The sequence below is a fragment of the Chenopodium album genome, chromosome 16 (genome assembly GCF_948465745.1).
Source record: "Chenopodium album chromosome 16, dcCheAlbu1.1, whole genome shotgun sequence".
In the NCBI taxonomy this organism is placed as follows: Eukaryota; Viridiplantae; Streptophyta; class Magnoliopsida; order Caryophyllales; family Amaranthaceae; genus Chenopodium; species Chenopodium album.
Window position 1 is genome coordinate 41,542,144 of NC_137849.1, and position 23,612 is coordinate 41,565,755.

The 23,612-nt window shown below is 33.6% G+C and overlaps 2 protein-coding genes across 2 annotated transcripts; both read right to left on the reverse strand.

Moving 5' to 3' along the window:
• Positions 1–2,296: 2,296 nt before the first annotated feature.
• Positions 2,297–6,709, reverse strand: LOC145584322 (uncharacterized). Its single transcript, XM_081641188.1, has 5 exons — positions 5,429–6,709; positions 5,180–5,332; positions 3,204–4,517; positions 3,053–3,113; positions 2,297–2,961 (listed from the first exon to the last, which is right to left on the reverse strand). The coding sequence occupies exons 1-5, from the start codon at positions 6,707–6,709 to the stop codon at positions 2,297–2,299; spliced, it is 3,474 nt and encodes a 1,157-aa protein (XP_081497314.1).
• Positions 6,710–13,004: 6,295 nt separating this feature from the next.
• LOC145586535 (transcription factor bHLH145-like) lies at positions 13,005–16,052 on the reverse strand. The gene is made up of 4 exons (XM_081643393.1): positions 15,917–16,052; positions 15,318–15,809; positions 14,636–14,793; positions 13,005–14,546 (listed from the first exon to the last, which is right to left on the reverse strand). Exon 4 carries the CDS (start codon positions 14,528–14,530, stop codon positions 13,412–13,414), a length of 1,119 nt encoding a protein of 372 aa, XP_081499519.1. The 5' UTR covers positions 14,531–14,546; positions 14,636–14,793; positions 15,318–15,809; positions 15,917–16,052; the 3' UTR covers positions 13,005–13,411.
• Between the last annotated feature and the right edge of the window lie 7,560 nt (positions 16,053–23,612).

Here is a 23,612-nt window from a genome sequence, read left to right on the forward strand (position 1 = left end):
ATCAAGTTCCGCCAAGGCTATGATACCTTGGGGGAAAGAGTCAAGAAATACATAATCCATCCCATTAGGAGGGATTAATCTCGCAGCATAATGCGCTACTACATTACCATTACGCTTAACATGATTAACATTAAAACTAACCAAAGTATTCCCGAGTGCCTGGATGTCTTCAATAACAAGATCAAAAGGAGTTCTTCCACCTTGCCGCTGTTTAATAGCTTGTATGACAGAGCTAGCATCCCCTTCCAATTCCACGCAACTAAATCCAAGAGACAGAGCAGTCAGCATTCCCCATCTCGCTGCCAAAGCTTCAGCAAGCTTGACAGAAAACACACCCTGGCAGCGCTTCACTCCAACAGCAATCAGATGCCCACTGTCATCTCGAATAGCCACACCAAGACCAACACCAACACCCTCCAGCATTGCAACATCTATATTAATCTTCACCACACTAACTGCAGGAGGCTGCCAGCAACTTTGGGAGCTCAAAACAGTAGCACGAACACATCCAACAGCTTCATTATATTTCATGTAGTCACCCACTAGCTTTAGGTAACCCACAGCACCACTAACAACACACCTCCAGGGGTTATTGAAGACAACAGAATTGCGGTAAGACCAGGAAGCCCACGCAAGAGCACAAAAAGAAAGCAGCTCCTCTTTGTTTAATTTTGAGCTTATCCATAAAAACAACTCCCTAAATGACGATTTGGGGGCATCAAGCAGCACATTCTGGAAGGGGGACGGTTCCCATATCTGTCTGACATTAGAGCATTCAAAAATAGCATGGCAAATCGATTCTTGTGTCTCATGGCATAGCTCACACACTCCATTTTCTCGCACATGCCTTTCCTTTAGTCTTTCTAAAGTAGCCAAAGACCCTGAACATGCACGCCACAAGAAATGACAAAGCTTTGGAGGTCCTTTCACACCCCACACCATCTTCCAAACATTTACATTTGCATCCCCAATTTGCTGCTCCCAACCACTCACATGCCCCAATCTCCCTAACCAATACCCCGACTTCGTTGTATAAACACCATCTTTCGTCGGCCACCAGTATCTAGCATCCTCCGGGAGTCTTTTACTAAGTGGAATGCTTCGGATCAGATTAACATCAGCAGGTGTAAAATGTGCACTCAAAGAATCCAACCTCCAATCCCCTGCCTCCCTATCAATTAAGTCTGCCACTAGAAGATCAGCAGAGCTCTCAACATTCGGCGTTGGCACAACTGTCACATTATTCCCTGGCAGCCAAGCTTCGTCCCATACCTTGATGCTCTCACCATCTCCCACACGCCACTTCAACCCATCAAGAAGGAGGGCCTTCGCACCCCAAATGCTCCGCCATACATAACTTGGATCATGTCCTCGCCTTGCCGAAATGAAGTCACCATGCTTAAAATATTTCGCTTTTAATACACGGTAAACAAGAGAACTCGTATTAGTAATCAACCTCCACCCTTGCTTAGCAAGCAAAGCTTGGTTAAAAACCTTCAAATCCCGAAACCCCATTCCACCAAGCGATTTGGGAAGACATAGTTTCTCCCAACTAACCCAGTACATCTTCCGAGTAGTACCATTTGCACCCCACCAAAACCGAGCCAACAAAGAGTGTATGTCCTCAAGAAGACCATCCGGAATTTTAAACAAATCCATCATGTACGTTGGGATTGCTTGGGCCACCGCTTTGATTAAGACCTCTTTACCCGAATGAGAGAGCAATTTCTCCTTCCAACCTTGCATTTTCTTCCAAATTCTATCCTTTAAACACGAGAAAACCGTCTTCTTGGATCGCCCTATAATCGTAGGAAGGCCTAAATATTTCTCATGTCGAGCCACACCTAGGACAGCAAGAATATCTCTCCTTCTCGAGGCTTCCACATTTTTGCTAAAAGTCGCTTCAACCATGATGCTTCTTCTTTTTCCGTGATAACCTTTACAATTCCCTCAACAGCCGTTATTTTATTTATATAAATATAGTTACATCACAAAATCTGTAACTACTTAAATTGATGAAAGTAGTCTTATAATCATATATCATCTCAACATCGTCTACATCGCTTTTAACGAGCTCTTGTTGATAAATTAGAGAGGAATAAAAAATAATTAGAGTAGAATTGCTTGCCTTCTCATTGATCATTCTTGGGAATATATAGAGTTACAAAGATATCATGGGAAATTAACTAAAATATAGAAGATAAATATATGGAAATATTCTATCAAATCTTCCTAATATACGATAATATCTCAATACCCCCCTTCAAGTTGGAGCATGGGGATCAAAAGTGCCCAACTAGGAAAGAAGATAATCAAATTGTGCTTTCCCAAGAGCCTTTGTAAAAATATCAGCAAGTTGCGAAGAAGTCGAAACATGAGATGTAGACAACCATCCCCCAGTAATAGCATCACGAATAAAGTGACAATCAATCTCAATGTGCTTTGTTTGTTCATGAAAAACAGGATTCTTTGCAATGTGCAAAGCTGCTTCATTATCACAAAACAACTTAATCGCCTTTGGATGTTGTACTCCAAGACTGAACAACAAGCCCTTCACCCATTTCAGCTCTTTAGAGCACGAAGACATGGACCTATACTCGGCCTTCGAAGAAGACAAAGAAACAGTTGGTTGCTTTTTAGTTTTCCATGAAATAGGAGATTTTCCAAGGAAAACAAGCCAACCAGATAAAGATCGTCGAGTCAGAGGGCAAGCAGCCCAATCTGAATCACACCAACCCTGCAGATTTAAGTCACAATCAGAGCTCAATAAAATACCTTGTCCGGGAGTCCCTTTCAAGTATCGAACCACCCTCATAGCTGCATCCCAGTGTTCACTACGAGGTTGCTGCATAAACTGAGACAGGATATGAACCGAATACGCCAAGTCAGGGCGTGTAACAGTAAGATAAATCAGACGCCCAACAAGTCGTCTATAAGATTCTGGATCAAAGAGAAAAGCGCCTGTGGCCAATCCCAATATGTGGTTTTGCTCCTAATAAACCTGTCTCAGAAATAATATCCAGAGTATATTTGCGCTGACATAAAAATAAACCTGCAGAGCTACGTGCCAATTCAATCCCCAAAAAATATTTCAAAGGACCTAGATCCTTCATCTTAAAACAGTCACTCAAATAGGCCTTAAAAACAGTCAATGCAGCGGAATCATTCCCAGAAATAATCAAGTCATCAACATACACTAAAACTGTAATCTGAGTATCACGAGTAGTATGAGTGAATAAAGAATAATCATAGTAAGATTGTTTGAAACCATACTGTTTTAAGGCTGTGGTAAGTTTGACAAACCAACATATAGGAGCTTGCTTCAAACCATAGAGTGACTTTCTCAATTTGCAAACTAAAGTAGGATCCGAACTCTGAAAATCAAGAGGGAGCTTCATGTAGACTTCTTCATCTAAGTCACCATGTAGAAAAGCATTGTGAACATCCATTTGATGAATTTCCCAATTCTTTGCGGCTGCAATGGCAAGAACAGTGCGAACCGTTGTCATTTTAGCTACCGGAGCAAAAGTTTCATCGTAATCTACACCTGCTTTCTGATGATTCCCAAAGACCACCAAACGAGATTTGAGGCGTTCCACCTCTCCATTAGAAAGAAACTTGGTCTTATAGACCCATTGACTGCCTAAAGCCTTTTTACCTGGGGGAAGAGGCTCCAAAGTCCATGTACCATTGTTCTCCAAGGCCCGAATTTCTTCATTCATAAACTTACGCCATTCTTCAGATTGCATAGCTTCTTTGAAACTTGTTGGATCCTTGGTGTGAACAACAGCTGAAATAAACTTCCGATAACTCATAGAAAAATTGTCAGAATGTATATAATGTGCTAAAGAATACGGAGTACCTGAAGACTGATTGGATGACGGAGACGGACTATTGGCAAAAACCGAGTGAGTAACATAATCACGGAGCAAAACAGACGGGATTTTATCCCGAAATCCGCGGCCCATAGCAGGCTCCTGTACGGACGGTGTGGTGCGTGTGGTGTCAGTGTGCTGGTGCTGCTGCAGTGTGTCGGCGCTGCTGTTATGTGGCAAAGACTGCCCTCCCCCATCACCCGCAACAGTTCCAGAAGGCGGGGCAGTGCTGGAGTGCTGCGAGGACGAGGCCAGGCCATCACCCGCAACATTTCCAGCGGACAGAGCAGTGCTGGAATGCTGTTGGTGGCTCGGTGTACCTGCGGCAGTTGGCTGGGGATCTTCAATGGCCCCCCCTGTCGTGGATACCTCCCCATTATTAACCCCAAGATCATCATATGCATCACTAGTATCAAAATCCGCAAAATCAAAGTGTATATCATCCGAAACTTCATGCACTCCCAAGTCAATATTCACATCATTCGGACAAGCAAAGGGAAAAATATCTTCCACAAATTTAACGTCACGAGACACAAAAAAATCTTTTGTGTCAAGATCATACAACCTCCAACCCTTCTTCCCAAATGGATAACCCAAAAACACACACTTGCGACTCCGACTAGCAAACTTATCCCCTTTAGTCTTTTGATTATGAGCAAAACACAAACAACAAAGGTACGGATAGCATCAAGGGAAGGGGGTTTATTGAAAAGTATTTCGAATGGAGTTTTATTTTGGAGAAGAGGTGTTGGAGTTCGGTTTATTAAGTGTGCAGCGGCCAAAACACATTCACCCCAAAAATAAATAGGCAATTTAGCTTGGAATCTCAAGGCTCTCCCAACATTAAGGATATGTTTGTGTTTTCGTTCTAATCTTCCATTTTGTTGAGGGGTTCCCACACAAGAGGTTTGGAAAATTATGCCAGTAGCAATAAAAAAATCAATCAAGCAATTAAATTCGGTTCCATTATCACTTTGAACAATTTTAATTGTTTGATTAAATTGCCTTTCAACCATAGCAACAAAGGCCATAAACATCTAAAAAACTTCGGTTTTATCAATCAATAAATAAATCCAAACAGCTCTTGAATAATCATCAACAATGGTTAAAAAATAACGAGCCCCACACGACGACACATGTCTATATGGACCCTATAAATCACAATGTATTTTCTCAAAAAATCTAGAAGTCTTATTTTCACTCAAAGGAAATGTATCTCTAGGGTGTTTAACACGAAAACATACTTCACAGCCTTTATTTAAACTACTTTTATTATTGTTAATATGCGGAAGTAACTTAACTACTTTCTCCGAAGGATGCCCCATTCTTCTATGCCAAAGCTCCAAATCTGACGTTGCTTCAACCACAGACACACGTTGCACCACATCCGGTTTGCCAAAGAAATAATATAGTTCGTCTCGCCTAATTCCCGTTACAATCAGCTGCTTCAGTCGGTCCTATATAGCACACATATAAGAATTAAATTGGACAACAACATCTAATTGATCACTGAGTTGAGTAACGGAAAGTAAATTGCAATTAAGATGAGGTACAAAAAGAACTCCAGTGATAGTAATTTGATCGGATAATTTAACCGATCCTTCCAACGTAGCAAGCACACTTTCACCATTCGGCAAACCAACGGGACATTCAATATAACGAGTGTTAAATAACCAAGATTGATTTCCGGTAACATGATGAGTCGCTCCGGTATCAATAATCCAACAAGAATCATCAAACTTACCATGAAGGCGATTTTCAGGAATATTTGTGTTACCAATAAAACCCAAAAGAGCCTTCCATTGCTCCGTTGTGAAAGCCGAACCTAAAGGAGTATTCTCACCCCCTGCTGTGGCAGCATTTGCTCTCGGCCCTCCTCTCCCTTGGCCGGCAGACTTGTCTCGTGGCCTAGGAGTCCACCCTGGAGGATAGCCCGTAACCTCATAGCAGTGACGAGGATCATGTCCCTTTTTGTTGCAGTGAGGACACGGAGATTTGAACCAACAACTAGACATATCGTGCCCCGGCTTCTTGCAGTGAGAACACGAGCGATCAGAGACACCACGCCCACTACCAGTGTTGGTCTTAACTGCAAAACCGAGAGCATCTGTGGGTGCAGACTCAGCCTCATGTCGAGCTGTACGAACACGCTTGTCCTGCACCACGGGCTGATACGCTCTATCAAGGCTCGGCAATGGGTCCTGCGACAAAATATTAGTCCGAAGAGAAGAATAAAAATCAGAATACAATCCCATTAAAAAATCATGGAGACGAGATTGTTCTCTGCGTTGCTCATGAAGACGCCCTGCTGTACAGGAAGAACAACACGAACAGGATATCAAGGGCTCATGATGATCCAGCTCCTGCCAGATTGCGTGTAATTTGCCATAATAAACCGACACCGGCATCGACTTGGGCTGTTCGCACTTGGCTAGGGATGCACGTAATTGCTGGATACGAGTCCCATTGGTTTGAGCGTAGCGCTTCTTGTGATGATCCCAAAAGGGTTTAATTTCTCTGAATTTTGAAATAGAGGATTTAACCTCTGGATCAATGGTGTTAGACAACCAAGAAATCAACATTGCATTTAGAGTAGTCCAATCGGACTTAGTACATGGGGGTTTTGGTTCTGTAATCGTTCCATCAAGGAACTCGAATTTTCTCCTAGCCTCCAGAGTCGTCTGTATATCAGCCGCCCACTCGTCATAGTTGTCTCCTTTAAGCCGAGTGGGTGTAATGTAATTGCCGGGACGATCTTGAGGGCCAAGATAATAGGGTGAATTTGGTTCGATTGTATTTGGTGGTGGTGGTGGTGGAACATCATCACCGGCCATCGTTGATTAAAAAAAATGGCTTAAAATAAACCCGCTCTTGACACCATGATAAATTAGAGAGGAATAAAAAAATAATTAGAGTAGAATTGTTTGCCTTCTCATTGATCATCCTTGGAAATATATAGAGTTACAAATATCATGGAAAATTAGCTAAAATATAGGAGATAAATATATGAAAATATTCTACCAAATCTTCCTAATATACGATAATATCTCAATACTTGTACTTTATTCCATGCCTCGTTGTTGAGACGTTCTATCTCTGACCTCAATTCTACCATTGTACGAGACTTGCCTTTATACAGATAACTTCTACCCATAAAACTTTCAATATCAATCTGACAATACCAGCAAAAAGGGTTAGCATAGAGGTAAATCGGTAATTGTTGCTATTTCAATAACGTAAACCCAACAATTGTCTACCATTCTTATGATGATAAACTAAGCGTTCATGGTTTTCGAAGATTAATCGAATTTTGAGTTCTTTTGAAGACGAAGAACAAGGCAAAAAGTGCTTATGGTCGCAAGGTATATTAATGCCAGGATCATTGTGTAAGGTTAACTTTTCGAATTCAAACAATGACCTCGACATGATTTTATGTTTGGTATTTTGGTTTGGTTTTAGGCGATAGAAGGGGTTTTATATAGAAAATTGATTTCGAAATTGAAAAGAGACTAGTGAGTTAATTTAGGCTTAGTTTAAGCTAGTCATCTATCATTATATATAGAATAACAACTTAACTTTTCTAATAAACATAGGAATTGAAACAAGATAAAATTTTATCAACGGATAACATAAGTATCTTAAGATATCAGATATTTAACTTTCCTAAATAACATCAAAATCTATATGAATAATATATATCACAATAAAATATAATTTTCTATACTCGTAAGTCCTAATACACTTGCTATTTTACTTGAATAATATCATGAAATCCTTATGAAAAAACAGAAAGATTTTAGAAAAAATTATAGGAGTACATAAGGGCAGGCTGAATGGAATTTTTTTAATAATTTAATTAATTATTGAAATATTCTCATTATATATGTTATTATAGTTATAAAGATAATTTTTTACATCAAAAAAAAAAAAAAATATGGAGTAAATGTTTTATATTAGGTTCATGAACACACGTTAGAAAATCCGACAAATAATCAACTTTCAAACATTCATTATTTCATGGCTTAAACTTTAATTCCAAGTTGACCAAGTATATGAATACGGTCTTTATTTCAATTCTAAGTAGTTAAAACATAAGAATTTCTCTTCTTAACATAAAATTTGAACTCATACAAGTCCTATCTTAAACTTTATGATATTACATTAAACTTGTATACACTGTACACATTGTTAATTATGAGATCCTATGTGTCTTTCTTTTGCCAAATTTGAATCAAGTTTTTTGTTTACCAATACTATCATAAATAAACAAATTTCCATGACTAAAGATTAGAACTCCGTAATAGGTAAGTATAAAGCCACAGGCCGGGCTCGTCCTACACTACAAGCCTACAGCTTTGAGTCAGCCTACAGCTTTGAGTCATGAGCCCAGAGGTCTGAAATAATGGGCTATCGCATCCTGGCCCATGAAATTTTCGCGCACCACCACGCCAAACTAGCTAAGATGACCAAATATGTGTGTATCTTATAAAGATGCACCCTTATGACAATATCTTTACTAAATAAATTATACTTGTAGTAAATGTGATTCAATTTTTAAATAGAGTCTTTTGTACAGTTTGATCAAATTTTTTCTAATAAGCTCTTGGGCCCTTTTTTTTTTCCTCAGATCCTATTTAGTCTATTATTTAATAGTTGACATCATTTGACTTTTATACTATTCACTAACTACACTTTGACTAGCTTTTGTGATTTATAGTTATGATAAAACATAGTCAAGTGGGATCTTGTTAGAATCGTCTCAATATATATATTTTATTAAAATCCATCTATCTATATACTATGCTAAAAGACAAGCGCCTCAATATGGGACTGACAACAAATGTCACTCCCTCATTTGCTTATCTTATTAATATAAATATTTCTAATAATTATTATTTACATATTCAAGCATAATTATTTTTGTTAAACTTCAAACTTAAATCTATCAATAAAAAGCAAGTTCGATACATGCATAAGATATTCATGATTTCCTAACAAAATTTTGTATTTTATTTTTAGCAATAAATTATACTCTGTGTATTGTAATTCTTAAATGTTACCCGCAATTTTTGTAGTGTAACTATATAGATTTACTTACTCTAATACAACAAATAACTCATAATATCTTTCCAACATTTACTTCATCTATGATTACAAAAGTCATCAAGTTACAGAATAAATAATTTGAATAAATATATTTAAGTGGTATAAGGAAACAAAATATTTTGTATATTGAAAGCCTGATATTATTTTTTCTATTGAAAATTAAACAAAATTATTGGTAGACTTTAATTTGAGATCAATTATGGAGTCAATAAAGGTATAATACAAATAGTGTTATAATTAATTTTATCGGTTGTTGTACTCCTTGACAAATATTGAATATTAAGTTAAAATGTTGCTTTAAAAAAAATTAGAAACTTGAATATAAATTTAACTTTAATTGTCCTTTCAATTTCTATACAATGTCTCTTGCAATGACATTTTCCTTTTTTTTTTACATAAGAAAAATTGAAACAAAAATCAGTCTAAACGAGAAGAATATAAGTTAAATTAGACATTTGATAGGAAAATATATATACCAGTAAAATGTTTTACAACAACTACTCGTATTTAACACTGTAATATTCGTATATTGACAATGCCATTACTTTTAAGAATTTTGAGAAAAAAATATTATTTTGATTCAAAATAAAATTGTGCATTGCATGGGTGCGATACTAAATATATAAACATTATTGGCAATAATTTTATGTTGTTTTATATATAGTAATGTTGTTAATTAGAATATTCTTATTTACATCAATCAATTAATGCATTATACTATAAGACAAACAAATCAATCAATCAATCACTGATTCGTTTATCTTATATTTGTAATGAGATAACAAAGACTTGATATATTTTGTTGCATATTTTTTGTTAGTTTTTGTTATATAAATTATATTGAATTCAAAATATATTTTATTGAATTTGATTGATTCCAAATAATTTATTACAAAAAGTTGATCAATATGTTCCTAGCCAAAAATTATATAAAGTGTGTAAGATATAAGATTATTATTGTGTCTATAGATTTTGTGACTGTAACGGGTAAAAAAAATATTAGAGTATATAGCTATTGAAGCACATGATATGACAAGAAAAAATTTAGTTTTTCCTGACCGGGGATAAGAAATGAATCTGTCTATTTCTCTTATATTTTTTTTTGATGCTCTGTTTATTTTCTCGTATATAGTTATGTGGAGCATTATTCATTTATTTTTCAATTAATAAAACAGCATTATAAAAAATAAAAATAAATAAAAAAAAAAAGCGAATAAAATATTAAAACAAATGCCAATGACATAAAATATTATTCAAATCACATTCCGTAATTTCTGTATCGACCATTACTGCGACTAAACAAAATTTTTATATTTAATTTGTTAGTGAAAATGAGCTCTTTATTACTAATTGAATTATTTTTGTTTTTTTTTCCCGTGGGATTAATAATATGATTTATAAATCGTGCATCGCACAAACACTATGCTAGTTTCTTATAATTTTACAATGTCGCGATTTAAAGATATTATGCGTTAAAAAAATTGCGTTGGCAAATGTGAAAAGAGAAAGGTGTCAACTAAAAAAAATAGATGTTGTATATTTTTTTTTTTTTTTTATTAAGGTTCAAATAAGTTAAACTTAACCTATTTTTATGGAAAAACTGAAAAAAGCAACTAGAGGAAGAGATGGAGTCATGGACAGAGAACAATTTAAATAAAAGTTAAAATCCAGTTTGCCATATAGCTGTGTTATTGCTTATGTTGCTTTCACACCAAAAGAAAAGAAACTGGCCACATTGCTCATATGGCCGATATGGGTGCATGTTGGTTGTTGTTGGGTGATGCTTGTCTCTTCTATTTTCTCTACATGATGTATGTTGGATTCCTAAATTATTAGAATGTGACACTGAAAATAGATACAATCGACTAATCTTTTTCTTCCATATAAATATCAAGATAGATCAAATCATTTTAATGGGTAGGGTATGGCTTCAAATAGAGGTGGACTTAAGGTTGTATTTTGAAAAAAATCAATAAGTGTGCAACTTATTATGGAGAATTGAATGTGACAGCCAATGAAAGATCGTATATCTAGCACCGATATAAAATTTAAATCTACTCTTTTTATTTCAACTAATTCTCAAGGGTTATATTGTCATTACATACTTATGCGGCATAAACATTATTAATTTTAGTAGATGTTTCCTTAGAGTCAAGCTGACACATTATAAGAACATGCTAATATACTACGAAAAACAAATAATAATCTTCTTTCAACTAAATATATCAATGATCATAAAATCCACTCTAATGTCAACCAAAGATATTAGACATTGTAACAAATTAGGTATGGTAATAACTAGAAGAAAAAAAAAAATCCATAATTACTGCATCAAACCCTTGACTTCAAAATTATAAGAATTCACATTCACATTAATAAATCAAGTACAAAGTAGGCACCAAAAAGATGCAAAACCATATACAAAAAGGACCAAGCTAGCTTAAGCATAAGGTAATTCTATTTTGGTTTTATGTAAATAAATCATCTTTGCATGCGCCTTTGAACAAAAATAAGGCATGCTATGGACCCCACCTATAATATATGCATTGCAATAAATTTGAAAGAAAGAAAGAAAGAAAAAATGCGCATCAGAAGAAAGAGTGGGTTTGACAAGGCCCAAATAGCTGTCTATCATAAATATGTGCATGCGACGTCAGTACATTGGCATAAAGACAACACTAACTTACACCAAACCTTAATTACTACATCCAACCAATTATTTACCATTACCCCCCTACACCTAAATTAGTAATCATACCATTTTCTAAATTTCACTTCCTTTTTTTTTTGTTCTTGATTTTCTTTTTGAAATATAACTGTTATATTAGTTGACTTTATCATAGAGAAAGCAACATTGCAATGGAATATGGATTATTTGAATTGATTTTTGTTCGGTTACAATTGGGAAATGGTTTGGATTGAATCAATTGTGGCAATTCAATATACTCCCTCCGGCTCTTTATAAAGAACCAATTTGGGTTTTTTTTTTTTATTTTACGGAAATTAAGAAAGTTAGTGAAAGTACATAAGTGCATGTGGAGTTCGGGAAAAAGAAATGTAGTTGGGAATAATTGAAGAAAGAGAGAGAGAAAGTGTTGAAAATTGATGTAAAAAGTCATTATTAGTACAAAAATGTGATGACAGCTCATCAAATAGTGGAGATTATTCTCAAATAGTACAACTTTAAAATAGGAATAAGTCCTTAATTTTAATTTACCAAAAAAGGAATACAGGTCCTTTTTTTTATTTTTTTTTTTTGAATAGAATACAAGTGGAATTAAAGGATGGAGGGAGTATTACATTTATTGAAATAAGATTTTAGCAATTTTTTGGGAAATGAAAACCAACCCAAAAATAGGCCATGGACTTTGATTAAATTGTCAATTCAACTTATTAAAGTCAATGGTAAAGTTCTAGTTAGATTTAATTGAGATAGGTCATTTCAAATCTAAGACATTGCTAAACTATTGTGCTTTCACAAATTTAATTTTGAATGGGTTATGAGTTAGGTTGGAATGTCTCAAATGGAGTCAATTTTGTGAATCCTCTAAACTTTGATCCGCCAAAATGAATGAATGCCTTGATTCAATTATAATGCATACCAGTCATCTTATGTTACTCTCATTTTGACTAGCCAAATTTGCCCAAAAATAGCTAAACCTTCTTGAAAAGTTAAGACGCATATTTTTCTATTAAGTGAAAGATTATGGTATTGTTTGGTTAGCAAAAACATGGAAAATCACACTTTTCTTAAACTGAAATAAATTACTTACCTAGAGGGACCTAGGTTAGAATCTTCCATGTTGAACGAAACATCTCTTGCTTCCTAATTTCAAAGTAATTTTACTTCTTATTTTAAAGCACACCATAAAAACCATAATCACAAAACATAAAAGAAATCAAAAGGCACTTATATTACATATTTCCAGGGTCTTACTTCCCATTCTAAACATTCAAGTGCAAATACCCCACACTAATTTTATAAAAGCAAAAGAAGAAAAAAAATAATCATAATAATAATAATAATCATAATAATAATACTAACAAACATAGATTGATTTAATATGGATTTTAATGATGAAACACATCAAAAGGCCAACTAGCCTCTCCTCGTGCCATTCCTACCCATTAAAGTGATCAGTCTAATGACCCCACCCTCAAATAATATTTTTGCATAAATTTTAAATATGTTACTCCTTTATTTTTTAAAAATTAAAAAAAAAAAAAAAAATTAGACAGCAAAAGTTTACTGCTGGGTCCCAGACCAAAGCCAATATGGGGCGTGCGTTTTCTGATATGGAGATTTTAAGGGTCCATCTTTGAATCATTGAAGTCTTCAGTCCACAAGTGAGAAAAAGGATTAACTTCTTCAGGAGGCCAAGAACAGAGGATGGATTCCCAAAAAGCTACTCACTACATTTTTGGAGCTTCTATAGGCCAGATATCCCTAAAGATTTGGCTTTGTATCTTAGAGTCTTGAGATAATTGATGGCTTCATCTAACACCACTACTGCGTCTTTCCCGTCTCCGCCCGGGATTATGGTCTGCAGGATGCTCACTGTCTCGCGTATTTTCTCCTTTCGGTCTCTCTTGTTGCCGGAGAATGAGTGTGTCGTATTGTTGTATGGCCTCGTGGGTTGGCCACCTCCGCAGATAGATTCTGCGTCGTCCTCGTACTCGGATGATGATCCCTTTGGCACAAGGGAGCTTGCAGCGTATGTAACTGAGGGAACTTCGTAACTGCTGTCTGACAGTTTCTGCCTTTTAGAGGGTCCGGCAGAGCTTGCCACTTCGTCCATGTCTTCGTTATCTTCGTACCAATCCTGCTTCTCGTAAGCAGTCATCGTGCTAGGGGAACGCCCTGTGCTTGTTTCTTCACCGTCACTGTAACAACCTTCATCATCTGAGGAGAGCAAGGCATCTATATCTTCCGAGTCTTCATGCATCTCACCAATCTCATTATCATCGTTCAAATCATCAGTCAAATTAGGTCCTGAATAGAACGGTCCATTGCTTCGGTCCCCAAGCTCACCCTCGTTAACATTATCGTAGTAACAAGATGATTTTTGGTTCCAAGAGTTGAGTGGCTGGTTTGAAGCACCAACCATAGAGCTTAATATCAAGGTTGTTTTGTTACCCGTTCGATCAAAAACAAGAAATTGCTTTTGAGCACGTTGTGCATCAGTGGGAGACACATTAGCCTCCACATGATTTTCAATAGCAGCTGCAGAAGCCTTGCCAGTAAAACCAATTTCTGGCATGAATTTATCGTGAAGCATCGTATCTGGAACAAGACCCTGCCTAAATCGGGGCAAGCAATAGAACCATCCATAAGGTTCTTTCGATTGCCCAACCTTGAAATCGTGAGGTCTTGAATATCCAAACGAAGGTAAAGCACCACTCACAGGAGCTGCATTAGTGCAAGGCATTGCACAAGGGATGCCCGTGTTTTGCATCCCAATATCAAATGGCAGTTTCAAGGATTTAGCATTAGGAAACTGCGTATCCGGTTGCCGTTGATGTAACCAGGACTCCAAGTCCTTTTCCATCAACCCAAACAACTATCTGCAGATTGAAGCAACAATAATTGATTAGTTAAAAAGAAACATAATGAGTTCAACAAAGATGAGACAAGCTGGTGATCAAGAACATACCACAACAAAAGCAAAATGAAAGCCTCGCTTTGTGATTGCTTGTAGAATTATCCAAGATGTAGTAAAAACTAAGAAACCCAGCTGAACTAAACCCCCAAAATACAGAACTAATTTCTTATCTACGTTACTGGCTTGAGCAAATGACGAAAGTATTCGGCCTGAAAAATCCCAAATCAATAGCAATTTATTAGACAACACATTCACGATTAAAAGCTTCAAGTTTTCAAGAAACACAACAATTTCAAAGCAAGCTCCAAACTTTATCATTCAATAAACCAAACTTTCTTATCAATCGATTACAGACCGCATTTTCGATAAACTAAACCATATTATTAACTAATACAATAACTCTCTGCTCCGAGTAAAGCCTGAACATAATTCATACAACTACACAACTTGGTTAATTCCAATGTCACAACAAACAAACACTCAATTACGAATATTAAAAAATCAATCCACTTGGTTCAAATTATCATTTCAAGTCCTATTTATTCAGACATAGATCAAAATATGCACACTCAAATGTTATATTAATGTATAATCAAACTCAAACATCAACAACAATGACAAGGGTAAGTCTACTAATAGTCGCATTGATAGTGTAATTTGAACTAATAATGTGACGACTAAAAACATATTACGAATACAATCAAAGCAAGTAAACAAGAAAAGAAGAACAAACCTGACAATTACGCAGAGGTTGGAAGCAAGCAATGACTCTAACTATGATGGTAGCAAAACCAGCAACTCCATTTTCGTGTTTCAAAGCCCGAAATCTTGTCTGACTAGCTGCTTGGCACACCATAACTACTACTCCAACCCCCTTAACCCACCCTTTAAACCTTTCTTTTAAGGAAAGGAACCCCAAACAATTCTAGAAATTTCCAGAAAAAATTCGAAAAGAGAGAAAATTTAGCTGATCCTGCGAACGTAGCAGGGGATGACGATGAAGAAGGTTGAACCCATGTGGTTATAATTGGTAAAATTGATGGGAAAAAAATTAGGGTTTTCTGGAAAAATAAAAATTGGGGAAAATTGAATTGAGGGTAATTGATTTACAGAATCACACGACAGTATAAATTCAATGAAACGACTTTCCGAAACACATCTACTGATAAACAAAACCACCGCATGCTGTTTTACACTGATCAGCCACTTTTTTCTACTCAAATTCCTGCAAAAAAAAAAATTACAAAAATTAGGCAAAATTATGATCAAAGTTGTTCAATTAATGATGAAGAAAATTTTAAAAAATCATGAATTATTTTGAAGAGGAATTACCAGGGAAGATCTGGGGAAGGAAATGGGAGAATCTTATCCAGGAAGAGTGAGAAAAGAAGAGATTTTAGGGGAAATTTAAGAGAGAGAAAGAGAGGGGTGATAGTGAGGAGAGAGAGAGAATGCACGGATGAAGAGAGAGAGTGAGAGAGGGGGATGAGGGAGAAAAGGGTGTGGTTTTATAGAGGGAGATTTTTACATATTTGTCCTTGTTCAAACGTGTGGGCTGTACTCTGCTTTTGCCGCTATGCAGTTGCGCTGTTTTGTGTGGGGATGTTTCGTGAGCTATAAATTTTATTCCACTCTTTCATCTCTAAATGTTGTGTTCTTGTAATAATTACTTTAATTTCTAATTATCGTATTAATTGGGTGAGCTTTTGGAAATAGAGGGAGTGCATGAGAATACGAAATAATGGAGTGAGTAGAGATGTATTTCATATGAAGTATTTGTATGCCCATACTTTTGCTTGCTACAAATATATGGAGTAATGTAAAGCCATTAATCTCTTGATATATATTAAGCTAAGCTTAATCTAGTGACAAAATTTGTAAGAGGTTGTGGGATCAAATCCCACTAGACAGTTAACCGGATACGGGAGAAGTTCCAACCCGATAAAACGCTTCTCCTTATCAACCCAAAAAAAAAAAAAAAAAACTCTTGTTATTTTCTATTGTTGTTGAAATATAGAAAATAAAATATTTAACCACTTATAAGCTAAGTGTGCACTTTCTATATTTGTTTTCTTTAAAATAATATTACTATTTTAATTTTGCGGACTTTTTCAATTATTTCACCATTAAAATACTTTTATGTGTTTCAAAAATTAGTACTTTTGTTTAATCGCAACCAAAAAAAAAAAAATACTCTTCTCGTGTGCAAAATACAACTTTTACAAATTAATTTTGAATCAAAAATCATTTACGTTGATTACATGACTTTCTCATGGTGTTTTTAGGTGAAAAGTATAAAAGGAAACTTGTTTTTGCATATGAAAGCCCTAATTTGTTGCTATACAGATTTGACAATATACATCAACGCACTGTTTCATTGTAGAAAATACAAATTCACTCTTACGATAGTGTTCTCTTCACATGAATTTCACATATATTATCTAAACGTATTATTCTTAAACTCATATTTGTAAAACTTTTTACTCTATTATATTAATAGTTAATAGTTATTTTATTAACTTATCCAATGTAGACTTACAGTGCATTTGGTTTTTTATTTATATTATCAAAACCGTTTTAAACTCAATTGAACTTGTCTAAACTTAATTGACTTATTTGAACTTAATCGAACCTTATTAGCCTCGTCAAAATTAATATGAACTTATTTTACTTGATCTTTTCTTATTTGATCAACTTATTAACTCATATATGAATTTTTTTTTAATCGAAATAAGTGAAGATAAGAGAAAGAGAGATCTTAATATATAAACCCAAAACAGATGAAGATGTAGCAATGAGAACATAATCTAATTACGTAAAGAGTTATGAAAAGCATGTTATATAAATGAAATTTGATCACCAATTGTTGGTTTTACAACCGACCAACTGGTTAACCAAAGAATACAATTGGCCTAATCGGTAGTATATAATTAGAATATATATATATATATATATATATATATATATATATATATATATATATATATATATATATATATACACACTCTAGTCTATTTCTATTTCTATTTCCATCTCCTAATACATGTTCTATAATAACACAACTACACAAGCAATTATGAACGTGATTTCTTTTTGATATATAAAGATTATAAACCCATAATTTTAATCAAAAGCTAACAACATATATGGAAAATGATGGCTTCTTTTCTTTTTTTGACTCCTTTGCTAATTATACTAAATATAGTGGTATGGGAATAAAGCAACCAAAACCAACTCAATATCATCCATAAAAATTGGTCTAAGCATATAAATTTTTGTGTAGACCAACAAAGAATTAGAATAAGAATATGTATAAAAAATTCTTTATAATGAGGAAGAATCCGATGTGTTTTTAGTAGAAAGACCCATGATTTAGGCTTGACTGTTCAAACCAAAAATCATATAAACACGATTGAGGGACCCACTAAAGGCTAAAAACACTAACGCAAGGCAAAGGCACGTCATATCTCTAACCTCACACTTTCACTAGACTCGTGTTTTTGTTCTTCTTCCATCTTATTTCATGAATTTTTTGTGTTTATGATATTTTGGTAAACTAAAAACTTTTCAAGGATGGATAAAAAGGCCTTATTAGTCGCCAGCTTTTTGGTCCCAACATATATAAATTGCACAATTACACTTTCCATTGATGTGATTTTTGTTTTTGTATTGGAGTATATAATCTCCAAGCCACCTAGAAGTGTACCAGGGGTTCTCATATGGTGGTCGACTTAGGGATTTAGCCACTTAGGTGACTTTTGAAACATAACGTGTATTGGTACTCATTTTGATATACGGAGTACTATGTTTTGTTTCGGATTTGAGTTATAGTATATGTATATTTTTTACAGGAATTAATTATGTTATATTCCTTACATTCACAATAAATAGAGCACGGTGTCAAAATAGAGAATAAAGGAACACCCAATTGATAACACAACACACAGCGATAAGTCTTAGCGTTCATCGTCTGATCCAGACCAGAAATAGGGACCACACGAAGCCAAGTCGAGGTGTGTTCTCCTTTATGAGACTTCTAAAAAGCTGACTGACGAGGAGATAAAAATGCGGATATCGCAGAAGCGGTATCCTTTGTGAAATATATGTCCGTCAATTTCTTCTTAAGTTTTGGGACAGGGACCTTACTAGGATTATTAAAAATTGGATAAATGTTGTGTAGATATTAAAAAAAAAATGATTATACACGGATGGTATAATTGGATATCATAGAGATTGTAAATGAAAATTGAGGTTGCATATGTTTTCATTTGGGCAGTTTGAGTTTTGATCGACCAAATTCAATTGATTTTATTTATTTTTTTAAAAAATATTATAAGTCTTTTATTATTTCTTATGTTGATTAACCACTTCATATTACTAGATGTTGTAGTACAGGTAAATAATGTTGTGATTGTTGAAGCACAAAGATACAAGGAACCATCCTAAAAAATACAAGGAACCAAAAGTCCATTTGATAGAAGAGTTGTCATGAAATAATATGATAAGAATACATAAAATTATTTATATCAAAGTAATTTTTTATGCATACTCACGGGGCTAATTTAGTTTTGTAAACGAAGTAGTGAATTTTAGAAAAAAAAAAAAGGTTGTAAATTGAAGGGTTAAAACTTCAAAGTCATGAATTACCAATCAACAATACAATATGTCAATTAAAGTAATAAAGAAGATTTTTTTTATCATCATTTTGACTAAATTCTTTTAAGAAATACCATATCTTCCAAATTTTACCAATGAACTTTTTATGATTGTACACATTACATCAATTTTGTAAAAGAAAAATAAAAGTGAAATATTTAATCTAGATTTGGAAAAGTAAAACAAAGTAGAATATTAAGACATATAGCCATTAACTTTGAAATAATAAATTCATGGAAAATGATAAAATATTAAGCATAAATCAAATACTTATCAAATTGATTGATGCGTAATTTTGCCATACATTTGCAAACTAATTAGAAACTACTCCATAATACTTGTATATTATATATCCAGTGCTTATATATTTAGATTGTTGTGTAAATTATAATCATGAACTAATTAATAAGGAGTAAAACTAATTATAAAAAATACGTAAAACCGACTATGTGTATTACGAGTATATCTATTTGACTATATTCCACAATTGTTGATTTGTTTCCAATATACGAGTACTACGTGTATAACTTTCCTCTCGTTAGAAGGATCTCTTAATAATATTCCGATTTTCCTTGCTTTACCCTCCAAAACATGATGCTCGAGAGAGTGAGAGACCATATAAACAGTACTCATTAACCTAGTGCTCAATGCACCACCCCAACCTCATTAATTACTTCCTATTAAATGGAACTAACTAAAAAAAGAAAAAAAATTGGTGAACACAACTGTACACTCACATGTTGGCAATCAAATGCCTTGAGAGTGCAGACCCAACCCAAAACTTTCATAATGGATAAAATCCCAATCTAATCTAACCTTTCTTGAAATTAAATTAATCCAAAATTAACCAAAAATATAAAATTTTACTACCACTTATGATGTCACAAAACTTTACATTAATTTATAACAGTGGATAATCATACACTATTCTATATTAATTCATCAGTAATAATAATAATTATATTAATTATTTAAACCAACTTTGTAAAAGCACAAAAAAGAAGTTAAGGGCACACCAACAAGCATGTTGAACCCAATCACCGTACAAAAATAAAAGTAATTAACAATAGGGGTAGACCATGATTCTATCACCTGAACCATATCTTATACACAGGTAATAAGATCTATGACCCCCAATAATTAATGTAACCCTAAGTTTAATTATAATATAAAAACTTTGATTAATTGTATATACTATGGTATCATGCCTTATTGTTTGGAGTGAAGGGAACAATTAAGCCCTAATCAAAGATTTATCTATCTTCTTTGCTATATATTGCAATTGGGTCTTCCTTTTTGGTAGCACTAACTTACTTCATTTATATGAGTGAGATGTAAAGCAAAGGATGGGATCTCTTCTTAAGTACACGCTTAATTTTTAATTGTTTTTGTAATCATGCTTATGTATTTACGAGTATTATATATACTTGAATTTCATTAATTGGATATTTTTTTATTTATTTTGTACATTGGAAAATTGTTAATACATTGAATATGATAATGTAAGGAACAACAAACAAAGTTTGATCACTTTAATTAGTGCGACAATCCATCCCGTGGTGTTTATATAGATTGTTTAATTGAGGTTATTTGCACAATATCATCACACTTATGAATGGTTGTGGATTGTTCACTACTTGATTAAAGTTGGAAGTTTGTTTTGGTGCAAGCTTAACATTATTGAGTAGCTTAATAGTTATTAACCAATGGGTAAAGAATATTCATGATTTTCGTATGAATATGCACATTCTCTCATCAATTATGTGACATTTTTGTTTTGTGAGAAAAGGTTAAAATATTCTTAAATAAATATGAAGCTTATTCGAATTTATTTATTCATAAAAAGTCAATCTCTACTCAAAATTATCGCAAAGGTTTTAGGGTGTGATTTATTCGCCTGATTTTCACTTATCCAAACTTAAATTTATTATTTAAAACTTATTTTTTTTTATTGTAATTTGAACTTGAATAAACCTTATTAGAAATTATTTTTTTGTAGAACTGAACTTACTAAACCTGAAATAAGTGGAAAATAGGTGAATTGATCAAGTGCTCATCAATCATTGGGCTGAATTATCGTCGTAAAGTCAAAATAGTGTTAAACTTGGTAAATAAACTTATTTACTTTAGCGTTATGTATGTGTCCATAGAAAAATGAATAAATTATTCAAGCTCATAATACAAGGTCAAGCATAAATTACATAGATAGACAGTTGCTCAAGCGAGATAAGTTATAATAGATGATATGTAACGTTTTGAGATTCAATTTCATAAAATCACAAATTTTCAAATAACAAATTCAACATCTTAAAGAAACAAAATAATTGTCCTTGATGTATAACGTTCACAAAACCAGCATACATAACGCCTTGATTAAGCTGATTAGTTGAATGAAGATGTGACACATTGCGTGCTCATACATAAATTAACAAGAGAGGGAACCTCAAAAAGTAAAGGAAAAGGGGCCATAGTTTTTGGAGCGGCCACATTTAATAAGAATTATTAGTGAAATAAAATATGGTGGGGACATAATTTTATTTTTTAAATTATTTTTTAAAAAAGATGAAGAATGAAGTTGAACCAAATTGGTTGTGGATTCTCCAACAAAAAGATCCACGCTTAGAAAGCAAAAAACAACACTAACCCACAACCAATTTATACAACACCACCACCCAGTGCCTTCTTCACAGTCCGCACTACTACTAATCTAAATTTCACCTCTTCACTAATTATAAGCTTCTTTTATTTCCTTAATTATCCGAGTGTATCCGTACTAAGACTACTAACGTATCATAGAAAAACTTATACTTGTATTCTTTTCTGATTCGTATTACTTTGATAGTTTGATGTACATGTGGATAGATATAATGTATAAAAATTAAATTTTAATTCTGTTTTTACTAGAAGAACGATCTAGGTTTCAAAAGCTTGTGGTTTCTAAATTATTTTATTCGAGATTTTACTTTCCTTCACAAAATAATAATAATAATAATAATAATAATAATAATAAACAAATCGATGATGGTTTGTTGTGTTTACGTATTTGAAAACAATATTATAAGGAGGTTGGAAAAGAGTCTAAGAAACACTTACATATTTTTTAAGGTGGAAAGAAGGGGGAGGGTGGTGTTTAATTAAAATAGAAATGTCTAGGTTAGCCTAAGAATATATAATTTGTTGGAAGTTGACTATGAGGACATGCATGATCTATCAAAGTGGTTAAATGTTATTTTTAGTAATTGTGCATATAATTTATTTGATGTGTTTTAAGAGATAAAATAAAGGGATTGTTGTTATATGCTTACCTTGTTAGGTCATATTTCAATATAATCTAAAATTTAGTATTGTGTCAAAAAAGGACTTGCGGATTTATGATGAAAATTACGGAGTATTAAATTAATTTTAGTGAAAAGAAATATGATACAAAGTAATATTTTATGTTCATAAGGTTTTCATGCATGATATATCTTATATGTGAAATTTTCCAACATTCATGGTTAATCTTTTAATCCAATCGTGAGATATAGTTCCATCTGAAAACCAATAACGCAATTTTTGCTTCACCATTCTCCATCAAATAAATTTCTAAATAGTTATTGTGTAATTTTATACTTAAAAATCTATAGTTTTCATGAAACTCTTATCAAATTATATTATTATTCCTCCCTAAAAACAAGATATAGAGAGGAGACATCACTATGGAGCGTTCTAAAGAAAAATTACGATTAGTATCCCTTTCACTTTCGTTCTAGCTTGGTTTGTATAATTGACATTATACCTACTTTCGTAGACTTTTATCCCACCTTATTAGCCTATAATAATCATTTTAATTTCTTTATTAAACCAAAAAGAGAAAGATCCATAAGAAAATTGTCAAATTTGTGTCCTTTTATTAAGGCTAATTGTTTTGGGATTTGTTTAGTGGCTCGAGGATTTATGAATAATTATATTGTATTAACTATTTAATTTGGTGGAGTTGGTAATTAATTAGGCCCCTAGAATAATTTTCATCATCAAACACGTGTGATAGTTACATGTATGATGCCATGCTAAAGATCCATAATTGTTTTTTTTTTTAATTTTACTGTATATATTTATTTTATAATTTTTTTGATTTTGAATGGTTGGCTTATTATGAGTAGTATGCATGGAAGAAATAATTTGGTTGTTTGATGATGAATTTGCAAAGTTTGCCGTGAAGGGTAATTTTAGTAATTTTTCTTCACGCATATGAGATGTAGAACATCATTTAAATACAAAATTCCCTTGTATAACAAGACATAGAACTTGTTTCAATCATAGTTCTATGTTTAATTTTGAAGGTAAAGCGTTGTTCTTGCATGCCTCGTGTTAAACGAAAATATGATTGAGG